Source organism: Scylla paramamosain, chromosome 36, assembly GCF_035594125.1.
Source record: "Scylla paramamosain isolate STU-SP2022 chromosome 36, ASM3559412v1, whole genome shotgun sequence".
NCBI lineage: Eukaryota > Metazoa > Arthropoda > Malacostraca > Decapoda > Portunidae > Scylla > Scylla paramamosain.
The window spans coordinates 9,821,908-9,836,907 of NC_087186.1; the positions used below are offsets into that span (position 1 = coordinate 9,821,908).

At 40.2% G+C, this 15,000-nt stretch overlaps 1 protein-coding gene across 18 annotated transcripts in view; it reads right to left on the bottom strand.

Moving 5' to 3' along the window:
• Window positions 1-15,000, bottom strand: part of LOC135090949 (uncharacterized) — a 201,976-nt gene that overhangs the window by 145,480 nt on the left and 41,496 nt on the right. For 14 of the 18 annotated variants that reach the window (XR_010262195.1, XR_010262193.1, XR_010262203.1 and 11 more), the window contains exon 4: window positions 6,997-7,111. The exons of the other annotated variants lie outside the window; for them this stretch is intronic. Coding sequence is in view for 1 of the 14 variants with exons in the window: in XM_063988187.1 (XP_063844257.1) it covers window positions 6,997-7,097 (101 nt within the window). In the remaining 13 variants the exon portion in view is untranslated. The remainder of the gene's footprint in view (window positions 1-6,996; window positions 7,112-15,000) is intronic. 18 annotated transcript variants of the gene reach the window in all.

Sequence of the window (15,000 nt, forward strand, 5' to 3'; positions counted from 1 at the left end):
ATCCTTCCAACCTTATTAACAAAGCCAAGATGACTTTAAACGTAAGAACACAACAACAAGAGGTGGAAGAAGCCATCAAACCTACACGTGGCAGTCCCTTTACAAAACAAACCCAGGTATTTATGATAACAACACAAATCCCCAAACACTCATGCAAAGTGTCTGGAACCTAAACAAAGACACGCAAAACATCACAAAACACAGCTATCTATTCCCAAACACCATTAAAAAACCAACTAGAACCTGAACTCAAGACAGATACACCTAGACCACCACACACCACACCACTAAACACTCGTGCTATCTTCCCATCTACAACCACCACACACACCACGACAACCACCACCACCACCAGCTCCGTTAGCACCTTGAGGCAGTGAGCGAGAACTGAAGGAAGGAATCAAAGGTCCTACACATTGAGAAATTTCCGGAAAATCGTAAAAGATGAATAGTGAAAACCGGCCTTTTCCCTGCAATGAGACGAGGGAAGAGGGGAACATACGAGTGAGAGGGGAAGGTAAGAGGAAAGCAAGGGACAGTATTATGTAAGAGTAGTGACATATATAGGGTCTGGAAGGCTGTGCAGAGGGTGAAAGGAGTGAGGGAGAGAGGAAAGGGGTGAGAAAGGGAAGGGAGAGGGAAAGTGAGAGGAAAACACATGGCCATAGAGATGCTTCATATTATGGGCACAGCAATTAAGGTGTTTAAGTGTAGGCGTGTGTATTGTGTGTGTGTGTGTGTGTGTGTGTGTGTGTGTGTGTGTGTGTGTGTGTGTGTGTGTGTGTGTGTGTGTGTGTGTGTGTGTGTGTGTGTATATATATGTGTGTGTGCAGATGTGTGTGTGTGTGTGCAGGTGTGTATGTGTGTGTGCAGGTGTGTATGTGTGTGTGCAGGTGTGTATGTGTGTGTGCAGGTGTGTGTGTGTGCAGGTGTGTGTTGCATCAAAGAAATGTGGAACGAGAGAGAGAGAGAGAGAGAGAGAGAGAGAGAGAGAGAGAGAGAGAGAGAGAGAGAGAGAGAGAGAGAGAGAGAGAGAGAGAGAGAGAGAGAGAGAGAGAGAGAGAGAGAGAGAGAAATAGGAGCGAGGCGAAGATGAAGAGCAATAACTAGGAAGTGAAGGAGAGAAATAGAGAGAGGGTGAGGGAGGAAGAGAGAGGGAGAGGGGGAGAAAGGAGAGGCTGTATTGAAGTGCAGTGGCCGGAAAGAGAGAGAGAGAGAGAGAGAGAGAGAGAGAGAGAGAGAGAGAGAGAGAGAGAGAGAGAGAGAGAGAGAGAGAGAGAGAGAGAGAGAGAGAGAGAGAGAGAGAGAGAGAGAGAGAGATACCTTCCCATACACCCTCCTGTTATCTGACCTTAACAAGACACTCCAGAATCGCTTCTCCGGCTCGAGAAAGACAGGATCGAGGCGGAAGAAGGGAATCGAACGCTACAAAAGAGGATTGGATCGCGCACAAGGGATTCAAGAGGAAAAGAAAAAACGAAAAAAAAAACGAAAAAAAAATAAAAAAAATCTCACAAGTGGAATAAATATGATTGAAAACAAAAAATAAAAATATTCGAGAGAAATTCCAGAGAGATACGGAAAACATGAATAAAAATATTAAGATGAATGATAATATTGAGGTGAATACGAACATAAGTCACACTGAGGAAAAAAGTGAATCAAAGATAATGATTCAAGTCTTCACAGTTGAGACGGAGAGGAAAAGTGAGTGTGAGAGTGAGTGAGTGAGTGAGTGAGTGAGTGAGTGAGTGAGTGAGTGAGTGAGTGAAGGGAAGGAGAGGAGGGAGAGAGAAGAGCAGAAGGAAGAGGAGGACGAGGAGTTTCAGAGTTTGAGAAAAGTAAAGAGGGAAGCGACAGCGAGAGAGAGAGAGAGAGAGAGAGAGAGAGAGAGAGAGAGAGAGAGAGAGAGAGAGAGAGAGAGAGAGAGAGAGAGAGACCCGAAATACCCACAAAACAGAGAGAATCAGAGATAATGAAGATAATTACGCAGATAAGGAGGAAGAAGAAAGGCATGGCAAAGGACACAAGGAGGAGAAAGAGGAAGAGAAAGAGGAAGAGGAGGAGGAGGAGGAGGAAGAGAAAAGCCCTCCCATTAGCAAAGTACAAGTAGATTTCAGAAAAGGAATCTAGCACTCAAAATATTATTACGAGTTTAGAGAGAGAGAGAGAGAGAGAGAGAGAGAGAGAGAGAGAGAGAGAGAGAGAGAGAGAGAGAGAGAGAGAGAGAGAGAGAGAGAGAGAGAGAGAGAGAGAGAGAGAGAGAGAGAGAGAGAGAGAGAGAGAGAGAGAGAGAGAGAGAGAGAGAGAGAGAGAGAGAGTTAGTCGACGCCCGGCGGAGTTTGGGAGTGTGTGAAGGGCCTGGGAGAGTCTGGGAGAGTGGGATGGACGGGTGAGGGTGAGAGGCACGCAGAAGGCATAAGAAGTTCAGGGAGAGAGAGAGAGAGAGAGAGAGAGAGAGAGAGAGAGAGAGAGAGAGAGAGAGAGAGAGAGAGAGAGAGAGAGAGAGAGAGAGAGAGAGAGAGAGAGAGAGAGAGAGAGAGAGAGCAAAGCCACAATACAAAGAAAAACTACCCACGTCAAAAGCAATAAAAGTAAAAGAAAACCAAAAAAAGAAAAAGAAAAAAGTAAGCGAACAAAAATAAAGGAAGAGGAAGAGAGAGAGAGAGGGAAAGAGAGGGGGAGAGAAAGAAGAGGCGACAATGGACGCTATGAGAAATGGAGAGAGAGAGAGGGAAGAGAGAGAAAGCGAGGCACCAGAACAGAAGGATGAAGAGAGAGAATGAGAAACTAAGAGAGAGAGAGAGAGAGAGTGAGTGAGTGAGAGAGAAAGAGAACGAAAAGAAAAACTTCTCACCGAGGATCACTGACTTAGAGAGAGAGAGAGAGAGAGAGAGAGAGAGAGAGAGAGAGAGAGAGAGAGAGAGAGAGAGAGAGAGAGAGAGAGAGAGAGAGAGAGAGAGAGAGCTATATTCTTATTTATTCATCTATCTATCCATCTGTCTATCTTTGTATCTGTGTATCTATCTACTCATCTATCTGCCCATCTATCCATCTATCTACACATCCCTCCAACAGACAGACAGACAAAGATACATAAACAAAAAAATAATTACAGAAAGACAGACAGACAGACAGACGGACAGACAGAATACACGTAAATATGTAACAACACTTAGAACGAAAATTAAAGAAAACAAAAAACAAACTGACACGTAAAAAACATGAAAAACATAAGACAGTAATTGCCGATAGAGAAGGAAAAAATATAAATAAATATAAAAAAAAGCGATTGAATGGAAACTCTTTAAAACACCAATTATGAAATGAAAAAAAGGGTTGAAAATATGGAGAAGCACTGGATATAAAACACAAGAATGACTCGCTTTGAAGGTGCGGCAGAGAGAGAGAGAGAGAGAGAGAGAGAGAGAGAGAGAGAGAGAGAGAGAGAGAGAGAGAGAGAGAGAGAGAGAGAGAGAGAGAGAGAGAGAGTGTGTGTGTGTGTGTGTGTGTGTGTGTGTGTTTGCAAAAATACTGAGCACTTTTAGATAGCATTTAAAGGCAAATGAAAAAAGAAAAAAGGATATTGCCTCTTTTAGTGCAGAGTTAAAGCTTTCACAAACCCTCCAAACACACACACACACACACACACACACACACACACACACACACACACACACGGAAGAGAGAGAGAGAGAAAGACAGATAGATGAAGTACCCCTCTTCCCCCCCTTTCTCTCTCTCTCTCTCTCTCTCTCTCTCTCTCTCTCTCTCTCTCTCTCTCTCTCTCTCTCTCTCTCTCTCTCTCTCTCTCTCTCTCTCTCTCTCTCTCTCTCTCTCTCTGACCAATAATCATCCGCAACAAGCCACAAAATTTTTAAAGACTCAATAACCAAAAAATAAAAAACAAACCCAAATAAAAGTAAATAAATCAAGAATAAAAAAAAACAGAGTACAAGAACCTAAAAAAAAATAAATAAATAAAAATACATAATACTAAACACAAGCACCTCTTATCGATTACAAATAAAAAAAAATAAAAATAACGAGAGAAGCACAAGGACTTTTAACACTCACAGTAATTTGAAGAGAGAGAGGGAGAGGAAAGGAAAGAGAGTGAGAATGAGAAAACGGGGAGAGAGAGAGAGAGAGAGCGGGGGAGGAGGGGATATTGGGGAACTAAGTAGAGAAACGTAGGGTGCACAAGAGAGAGAGAAAGAGAGAGAGAGAGAGGGAGAGGGGAGGGGTTAGAAGCGGATGGAGAAGATGGGAAGGCAGGGAGAAGAGAAATAGAGGGAGAAATGGGGAGGGGGGGAACGGCAAAGGTAAAAGGTTTCTGAGGTTAGGAAAGCAGCGTTTTGTTAAGGGAAGGGGAAGGGAGAGAGGGAGGGAGGGAGGGAGAAACAGAAAGGAGGTAGGGTGGAAGAAGGGAGGGGTGAGGGGTGAAAAGAGAAGGGGAGGGAGGAGAGAACAGAGGTGAATGAGGTATTGAGGAAGGAAGGAAGGAAGAAGAAAAAGGAGAAATGGAGGGAAGAAGATGGGAGATAAGGCAAGGAAGGAAGGAAAGAAAGATTTAAGTATTGAAGGAAAGAAGGAAGGAATGAAAGAAGGAAAGAAGAAAGGAGGGACAGTGAATGGAAGGAAAGATATAGATTGGGATGAAGAATTGAAGAAACTTGCCAAACCAAAAAAGAAAGAAAGAAAAGAAAGAAGGAGAAGAAAAAAATCATATACTTTTAAATTCAAAAGACAAATTTGTGAAAGAAAGAGAAAGAGGGAGGAGAAAAAATATAAAACAAGAACGTAAACTGAACGAAGGAACGAGAATAATAAAAACAAAACGGAAGATTAAAAAAAATGAATAGAAGAACGAATAAAAGAAACACAAAAAAGAAAGACCTGAAATAGAAAAATTAGAGACAAAAGAGACGGAACGAGTTAATGAAGAAATGCAATAAAAGAAAATAAAAAATAGAAAGAGGAAGAGGAAGACGGAAAAAAAGAAGAATGACGCAAGAAAGCAAAAAGAGAGATAGAGAAAGAGAGAGAAAATGAGGTTGCAAACGAGGAATAAAACACACACACACACACACACACACACACACACACACACACACACACACAGGCGAAGCAAAGGAATAAAGAAGAAGGTAATGAAGATGGAAGGAGGGAGAGAGAAGATTAATTGGAGATAACTCGAGAAATAAAAATGTTATCGGTACAACGAGCCAAGAAAGATGGAGGTAATAATGGAGGAGGAGGAGGAGGAGGAGGAGGAGGAGGAGGAGGAGGAGGAGGAGGAGGAGAAGGAGGAAGAGGAGGAGGCAGTGAAAAGACGAAAAATACTAAAAGAAGGAGGAGGAGGAGGAGGAGAGAAGGAGGAGGAGGAGGAGAAAGAGGAGAAAATGGAGGAGAAGGAGAAGATTAAGGATAAGATGCTGACGGAGGAGGAGGAGGAGAAAGAGGAGGAGGACGAAGAGGGTGAAGAGATAAAAAGCAGGAAGAGGAGTAGAAACAGAAAAAGGAGGAGGAAGGAGATGACAGAAAAAGGAGGAGGAAGAGAAGTAAAAAGGTAGAGGAGGAGGAAGAAGGAAGAGGAAGAAAAGAAGAATACAAGAAAAATAAAACTCAAGAACAAGATAATAATAAGAGTAAGACGGAAATGAAAAGAAAACGGGAAAAAGAAAAGCAAAAGATGGAGACGGAGAAGGAAAGTAAAGTGAGAAGAGGAGGAGGAGGAGGAGGAGGAGGAGGAGGAGGAGGAGGAGGAGGAGGAGGAGGAGGAGGAGGAGGAGGAGGATGCAAGTCAGTAAACAAACCATAACATTTTACATTACCATTACATTTCTCTCAGTTTACGATACACTCCCCACCACCACCACCACCACCACCACCACCAACAACACTCCTGACCTGCTTCCCCCAAGGGCTACTCATTAGAGTCAGGTGTGGTATTGACAGGTATTCCAACACCTGCCTTTGTCCCCACTTCCCGCTGGGCACCTTGGAGAGACGCGCACACGCACACGCACGCACACACACACACACACACACACACACACACACACACACACACACACACACACACACACACACACACACACACACACACACACACACACACACACACACAGGTAGGAATAAACTTGAGAATAATCAAAGTTACACTCCTTAAACACACGCACGGACGCATGTGCGCGCGCACACACACACACACACACACACACACACACACACACACACACACACTCAAACACTGACACAGGAAATGATGAAAGAAGGAAAGGGAGAAGGAAGGAAGGGAGGGAGGGAGGAGGGATAGAGACACAGAGAGGAAGACGAGGAGGAGGAGGAGGAGGAGGAGGAGGAGGAGAACCTTTGAAACTCCTCTTCTAGCCTTCAGTTTGATGGAGCGTCTGGACCAGAAAGACAGTATTGGCAACCTTCCAGGGAGGAGGAGGAGGAGGAGGAGGAGGAGGAGGAGGAGGAGGAGGAGGAGGAGGAGGAGGAGGAGGACTTGGAAGGGTTGAAAGGAAAAGAGGAATGATAAGAAAAACCCTAAGCCTTCTGTCAGCGGTTGATATACTAGTAGTAGTAGTAGTAGTAGTAGTAGTAACAGAAGAAATAGCATTAATAACAGTGACAACGACAACAACAACAACAACAACGACAACAGGAGCAACAATGATAACAATAACAGCAGCAGCTTCCACAGACACACGTCACGAAATTTGAAATATTGGAGGAAAAATTCAAAGATACACAAAAATAGAACACTTGAAACTGTCTCATTGTAAAAACCTATAATGAGAGAGAGAGAGAGAGAGAGAGAGAGAGAGAGAGAGAGAGAGAGAGAGAGAGAGAGAGAGAGAGAGAGAGAGAGAGAGAGAGAGAGAGAGAGAGAGAGAGAGAGACGGATACCTTAATTAATTTCTCAGGTAAATATTCTACCTTACGTAACACAAAATATTCATGTAAATTACAATAATATATTACCTTATATTCATAGTAGTAGTAGTAGTAGTAGTAGTAGTTGTTGTAGTAGGAGTTTTGGTGATGATGGTTGTAGTAGTAGTAGTAGTAGTCCACAAGCTCATTCGAGGTACGTTTTCTTTAGAATAGAAAAGGATGAGCCAAAGAAAACTGAGCAACATCTGTATTACAGCGGGAACCATTCAATATTTCTTCACCATTAACTTTTACATCAATAAGTAAACACGCACAGAGAGTCAATATAATATTCACATCAATATGATCATAATATAATGAAAGAAGTCACTAATATCTGCCCAATTTCACGTTTTTTTTAACTCTTAATTCATGAATGTTTCAAGATTTTTATCACATACTTTTCCTCGTTTTGTTTATAGTTCTAAAGGTAAAGTGTTGAGTTACATAAAATGGAAGCTGACCTGGATCCATTAAAAGAGTTAAAAGGTGCATTTTCATGTTTTTTTGTGTTTTTGTGCATTTAAATTTAAGCCTCTCTCTCTCTCTCTCTCTCTGTGTGTGTGTGTGTGTGTGTGTGTGTTTTACATGTGGCTTTGTACACCCACAAGCATAGCAACACACACACACACACACAAATACATTTAACTCATGAGCTAAAATAAAAAAAAAAAAATATATATATATATATATATATATATATATATATATATATATATATATATATATATATATATATATATATATATATATATATATATATATATATATATATATATATATATATAAACAAGAAAAGGATAAATACTAAATCCAGTCCATTAATTAACCGATAATTACCTGAAATGCAGGTTTAATTAAGTGCCATCAGGCAGGTGTATCATAAGGGCCAGATTACATTGACTTTATACAACATTATGGCCATGAATATCTTATAGTATTTGGATATTTATACAAGCTGCTGGGGGGAGATACTGGTGGTGGTGCTGCTGCTGCTGCTGGCGGTGGTGGTGGTGGTAGTAGTGGCGGTAGTAGTATTATGAGGAGGAGGAGGAGGAGGAGGAGTAATAATAGTAGGAGAAGGAGGAGTAATACTAGGAGGAGCAAGAGGAGGAGGAGGAAGAGGAGTAGTAGAAGGTGGAGTAATGATATTTTCTATTATCATCATTACGTCATCACTCATTACTATTATCATTATCATCATCGTCATTACTATTATTACCACCACCACCACCACCATGATTTCTCCTAATGGCATCAAATTTCAGTACAAATCCACAACGATAAAAAATAAAAACAATAAAAAAATAAACATATGGAATAATTCTTTCCTCACCTTCCCTCGTGACCTTTCAATAATCCGCGAGAGAAAATAATGACACAAGAAAAATATAAAAGATTCGAAAAATATTCCCGAAAATCAAAAATATGAAATAATACTATATGTCACATGATGGCCGCGGGCTGGGCTACCTGTGTGTGTGTGTGTGTGTGTGTGTGTGTGTGTGTGTGTGTGTGTGTGTGTGTGTGTGTGTGTGTGTGTGTGTGTGTGTGTGTGGGTGTTATATTTTTTTGCTTGATAATAATGAAGCGGAAATAGAAAGGAAGATGCAGTAGTAGTAGTAGTAGTAGTGGTGGTAATAGTAGTAGTAGTAGTAGTAATAATGATAACAACACAAGTATCTGCAGTAATAATTATAATCGAACATATATATATCATCATAATCATCAGCACCAGGTTCACAGAGTAGAGGCAACAGAGAAGCAAGCAAGTATAGACAGACAGACAAACAGATAGAAACAAACGCAGACTTAAGACAGACTGGAGCGCTTCCCTCTCCTCACATCTACATTCAGGACAGGACAGAGTGGCAACAGTCCAACACACAACTGACACTTACTTGAGCCTAACTAACGCGTGCCAGACTTACCACGCACCTCACATTACTAAAACACTTTAAAAAACACACCTAAGCATACCCCACTTACAATATAGAGAGGTATTATGTGGTCTTTAAAAAGTAAGATAATTGCTAGTGATATTTTGATGATTTTAAGCTGATGAGTTTAAGTTGAAGTGTGTTGGGTGTAACTTCGCACGTACTGATGATTAGGAGAGGTGGACACGGTTCCTGCCTGCCTTGTTAACTGTATTGGTTCCACTTCAAGGGACTCACTGCCTGTTCCGAGCTTTAGTTGAGGTGAAAGAGTAAGTTCCTCTTTAGTCTTTACCAGAAGAGACAAGCCACGTTCTTCGTTCCTCGAGACGAACATGTAGTTGTTAATTATTTATGATTATTAATGGAGATTCATGTGTTCTTCCATGTGTGCGTTATGTTTGTTATGTTTTTCCATGCATTTGTTTAAAGGTGAGAGCAGTTAAGGGTTTGAAAAATGTAATCCGCAAAACGTGCAGTAGAAAAAATGTAAATGTTTTTTTTTTACTTTTTTTCGAATATTATAAAATACCACCAACACTTCTCTCCAATACAAAAAGGGAAATACAAACCAACACACTTTCTTTTACTTCTTTTTTTTTTCTAACCGTAGGCATGACCCAACGTGAGGGGGAAAAAAGAGCAAAGGAAAAAAATATGAGTACGTGAAAGTGAAATGTGGCGCGTCAACACCGGAGACTTTTTCCCCCACCGATGGCCAATGATTCCTCACTTAATATTTTTCCTTCCTTTTTTTTTCCATAGGCATCACCCGGCGTGGAAAAAAGAGCCAGGGAAAAAAGGAAAGAAAGAAAAGAGGGAGCATATGCAAGTGAAATGTGGCACACCAAGACCGTAGACTTTTCATCAAATTTTTCATCTTTTACTTCCTTTTTTTTTTTCACGAGTAAATTTACGAACATTACATTAAACCTTTTGTAGCATCAACAACGGAGAACATTCTTTAACACCCTTTGTTACGGTCCCAGTAGTAACAGTAGTAGTAGTCGTAGTAGTCATAGCAGTAGTCGTAGTAGTAATAGCGTCCATTCAATGTGCCATATCAAGCGGAAAACGGAGAGGGTTAAGGAAGGCAAAAGTACGTGTGGTGTGTTTCGGGGAAGAGGGAGACGAGAGGGACGAGTAGGGGGGAGGAGTTGGGTGAGTGTACAAGGTTCAGGGGAAGGCGTGTAGGTGTGGTGATAGCGGGTAAGTGTGTGTGGCTGGCGAAAGGGCGTAACGGGGCAGTAGTAGCAGTAGTGGATCTGTTAAGTGTGGTGTTAGGGGGAGAATAAAGGTTCCCAGTGATGTCTGGCTAGAGGGAGTGCGTAGGAGGGTTAACAGAGGGGCAGGAGTGAGAGAGGGAGTGGAATGTACAGTACGTTAATAGGAGAAAGAGGGAAGGTAAGAGAGTGTACGTGATAAAGAGAGGAAAAGAAAGTGAAAAAAAATATAAACTGAATGAGTGTACGTAGGTGGATAACAGGAAAAATAATTAACTGGAGGAATAATGGTGAAAGGAATGGTGTGGCTAGGTTTACGTGAGTTTACGAGGTTAAAGAGAGAAGTATCAGAGAAATAGAGAGGCGGTTTGAGTCTACGTGGTTCTAAAGTGAGGGATATTGAAAAGGGGAGTGTGAGTTTTCGTGCTTTAAAGTGAGTAGCAGAGGAGAAAAGCACTTTGAGTTTACATGATTAAAGGAACAGCAGTGAAAAAAAAAATAGTGTTAGTTTACGTTGTTGTTGAGAGACGTTGCAGTGAAAAGAGAAATAAAGTTTGAATTGACGTGGTTTTAAAGTGAGAAGCAAAGAAAGAGACGTAGTTTCAGTTTACGTGGGGGAAATAACAGTGAAAAAGGAGAGATATGAAGTGAAAAGGGAAACTGACTGAACTGACGTGACTTTAAAGGGAGCAGAAGAGGAAGGGAGGTAGCAGTGGAAGGGAGGAACAGTGGAAGGGAGGAGCAGTGGAAGAGAGGAGCAGTGGAAGAGAGGAGCAGTGGAAGGGAGGAACAGTGGAAGGGAGGAACAGAGGAAGGGAGGAGCAGTGGAAGGGAGGAACAGTGGAAGGGAGGAACAGTGGAAGGGAGGAGCAGTGAGTGTACGTGGTGAGTGGGCGGGGACTGAAGGGAGGGAGGGGGGGAGGCGGACCACTGACTGACCCTCTCATAAGCTGCCACTGCACGTTGGAAAAAGTTTTTGTGAAAAATTAAATCATAAATCTGAGGATTCTGATTCACTGTTGCTACATGAATACTGACTGATTGACAGGTACACACACACACACACACACACACACACGGACAGAGAGAGAGAGAGAGAGAGAGAGAGAGAGAGAGAGAGAGAGAGAGAGAGAGAGAGAGAGAGAGAGAGAGAGAGAGAGAGAGAGAGAGAGAGAGAGAGAGAGAGAGAGAGAGAGATATTTATAGTATCTCAATAATAATAATAATAATAACAACAAACAACTAACCAGCTACTCAAACAAACAAAAACACTACGATCACCACCACCACCACCACCACCACCACAACAACAACAACAAAAACAACAACAAACGCCAGAGACAAATCAAATAAAGAAAACGTATAAAAGTCTGGGAAGAAAACGTAACGTGCTTCTCCCAACTCGAGGGAATTTTATCAGCAGAGTTTCAAAAACACAACGAATTTTCCAAAGAACACGTCCCCGCAGATTCCGAAGGTCCATTGTGTTTTGTTTATTCGCTTTATACCACAATATTCGTATCTTTTCGAATATTTCATGCTGGCTATACATTTTTCAAGGTCCGGGGCTGAGGTGGAGCATTTTTACGATGCCACCTCCTATTCCGTCTTTTCTGTGGCTTTTAACTTCATTCCCCCAACTCAAATTTGCCACATTTTTTTTTCAGTTATCAATCTACTCCTGTTCTTATCACTTATTCATTTTTCCCTAAAGCTATCCCTGTTCTTTATCGCTGTATTCTCTTTTTCCGTTTATTTCTTTCTGACACAGCAATCCACTTTTCTTTTCTATTATGCATTCGTCCTTTCCGGGCCTGCAGTACTTCGATATGGCTCTAATATTTTACGTAGTCACTCCTGTCCTCTCCCTCTCTCTCTCTGTTTCTCTCTGTCTGGTTCTAGAAACTGTACATCATTTCACAGTTCATTATTCTTCACCCTGTCATGTCACCTTCCCTTCCTCCCATAATTATTGCTCACATCACGTCAATTTTACTGTCAGGATCGAGTTTTTTTATTACCTGACGTGGGAGCTTCACGTCTGATAATATTGTTATGCCTTAAACTGACCTTTTCATATAATGCTGCCGTATATTCTGCCAGTTTCCTTTTACCTGTCCAATAACGTTTTGTCGCAGCTGGTGTCTACTCCCTCACCTCTCACTCTCACTCCCTCGCTCTAAATTGCTTTGTCTTATAACCTCCTTTTTTTTCTTTCTTTTTTTTCTACCGTAGTTGATATTCGTATAACCTTCTAATGTGACTTTTTTGTACATTTTTTTTTCATTCATAACCTTTCTTCATCTTTTTTTTTCATTATTTATTCATCTGTTGCTCATATACGTAAAATTTCCTTCTTGTGAGATTTTTTAAACACACTTTTGTTCTGCTTTTATCTTCATAGCCTTTCCTCTCCTCAACTTTTTATTTCACTTGGTTCTTTATCTCTATTGTTCATATACGTGAAAACTCCTTCTTACGAGACTTTTCATACACTTTCTTTCGTTCTCTTTTTTTTTTTTTAGCTTCTACATAACCTTTCCACAGCTCAACTTATTTTTTTTTTTTACTGTTCCATTCCGCTGTTTTTAATTTCTCCGTAACCTTTTCTTTCTTGTCGCTGCAACTTCTTTTTACTTGACTTCTGTTCACCACCTTCTTTAAACTTACGTATTCGGTCACTGTCTGTCCGTCTGTCTGTCCTCTCTGTCTCTCTCTCTCTCTCTCTCTCTCTCTCTCTCTCCTCTCTCTCTCTCTCTCTCTCTCTCTCTCTCTCTCTCTCTCTCTCTCTCCCTCAAGCTTTCATTAACCTTCTCCTTGTCACAGCCTTAACCCTTCCTCTCTCTCCTCTCCTCCCTCTCTTCAAACTTTTCTCTTCTCTTCCACGCCCAAAGTAATCCTGAGTAACTATAATGAACTTAATATTTATAGACTGCATACTCTTCCTCTTTCGGCAGGAGTTTCCAAACCCTTTTCAAGTAGGATTAATCTGGTGCCTTTCGCCTGAATCCTAATTAAGGGGATTGAAGCTTATTAAAAATCCTTCAAATCCTAATTAAAGAGGTTCCAAGCTCCATATCGCCGTTAATGAGACTCTGGAAATGTGTATGTGTTGCCTTGACGATTCCTTATCAGCGCTGGAATAATGAGGGAGGAGTTGGTGATGGAATATTGGGGGGAGAGAAAAGATGAGGGGAATAATAATAATTAGAATAAAATGACTAGAAATGTTGTGTGTTTTGCCTGATGATTCCTTATAAATTGTGGAATAATGAAGGAGATTTTAGTGAGGAAATTATCGGTGAGGTGAAAAGATGAGAGAAAAAATGTGCGTTCAAGATAAAATTATAAAGCAATTCCTTATAAACACTGGAATAAAGAAAAATTACTGAGGAAATATTTGGTGAGGGGAAAAAAAAAAACGGGGGTGAAATATACATTCAAGATAAACTTTAAAATCACCTTGGGAAAAAAAAAAAACTAATGCATAAAATAATTAATGAAAGGTAATGAAAATAACTTTATATTTTGAATCACAACTTTGGAATCTTTTAAGAAATAATAATAATAATGATAAAAAATAATGCTAAAATTCTAACAATAATCTGAAGTAAAGAAAATGAAATACGGGACAAAAAAAAAAAAAAAAACAAGAAAATAAAAACAAATAAAACTAATGCAAACAATAATTACAGGTGTCTTAACAGGAAGAACAGGTGTAAGAACAGGTGCGTGGGTGAAAACTATGCAACAAAAAATTGACCAGAGGGAAAAATAGCAATACATGAAACAAAAAAAAATATTTAGTGAAACCAAAACAAAAAAAAAATGAAAACTGAAGCAAATATTAAAAAAAAAAAAAACTAATGGAGGCGATAAATAAGGGTGTGTTAATAGCAGGAGCATGTGTGGAGGTGGCACAGTATTTAGTAAAAGGACCAGAGAAAAAACGAGAAAATGTATAGACAAAAAAACTTAATAAATCCAGAAGGAAAAATGAATGAAGGCAGTAATCACAGGTGCATTAATAGTCAGAACAGGTGTGAATGAAAAAAAATACAGTTTTATAAAAAGACCTTGGAAAAAAAAGACACGCATAGACTCGTAATATAAATAAAAAGAAAGAAAAAATTATTGTAGGGTACAATTACAGGTAAATTAATGGCTGGAAAAGGTGAATCAGTGAAAGAATTACACAAAAAAGATCAACTATGAAAACAGGCTCATATGTAAACAAAAAAAAAAAAAAGGAAAAAAGATATGGAAATGTAGAATAGAAATGAATGTAGGTGATAATTACAGGTGTGCTAATAGGTAGAACAGGTGTGTGAGTGGAAGGCTATTTAATGGAGTCGAGATGAAGGGAGAGGAATGAAGCATGGAGGGAATTATCAATAAGTGGACCTGGAGGGGACACGAATATTAAGAGAAATGGAATAAAGCAATTGGAGAGGAAATGCTGGAGGGCGCCGTGATGAGGACGAGAGGCGAGGGTGACGGGAAATGATGTAAAAGACGGAATGAAATGACGGCGTTGAAATACCCGTGGCCTAGGAGAGAGACTAATGAAAATGGTGCTCGGAAAAGACAAATGAAGGAGAGTAATGAAAAGAATATTAATAAGGAAGACAATGTGATGAAGAAAGTGTAAGAGCTTAAGAACAAAATGAACTGGCTGAAAATTCGTACTTAGAAGAGAAAGTAATGAAAATAGTGCTCGGAATAGACAAATGAAATACAGCAATGAAAAAAAAGTATTAATAAGGAAGACTATGTGATGAAGAAAGTGTGATGGCTGTGATAAAGAAAGTCTAAGAGTTTAAGAACAAAATGAAAGAAAGTAATGAAAATGGTGTTCAGAATAGACAAATGAAGGAGAGTAATGAAAAAAA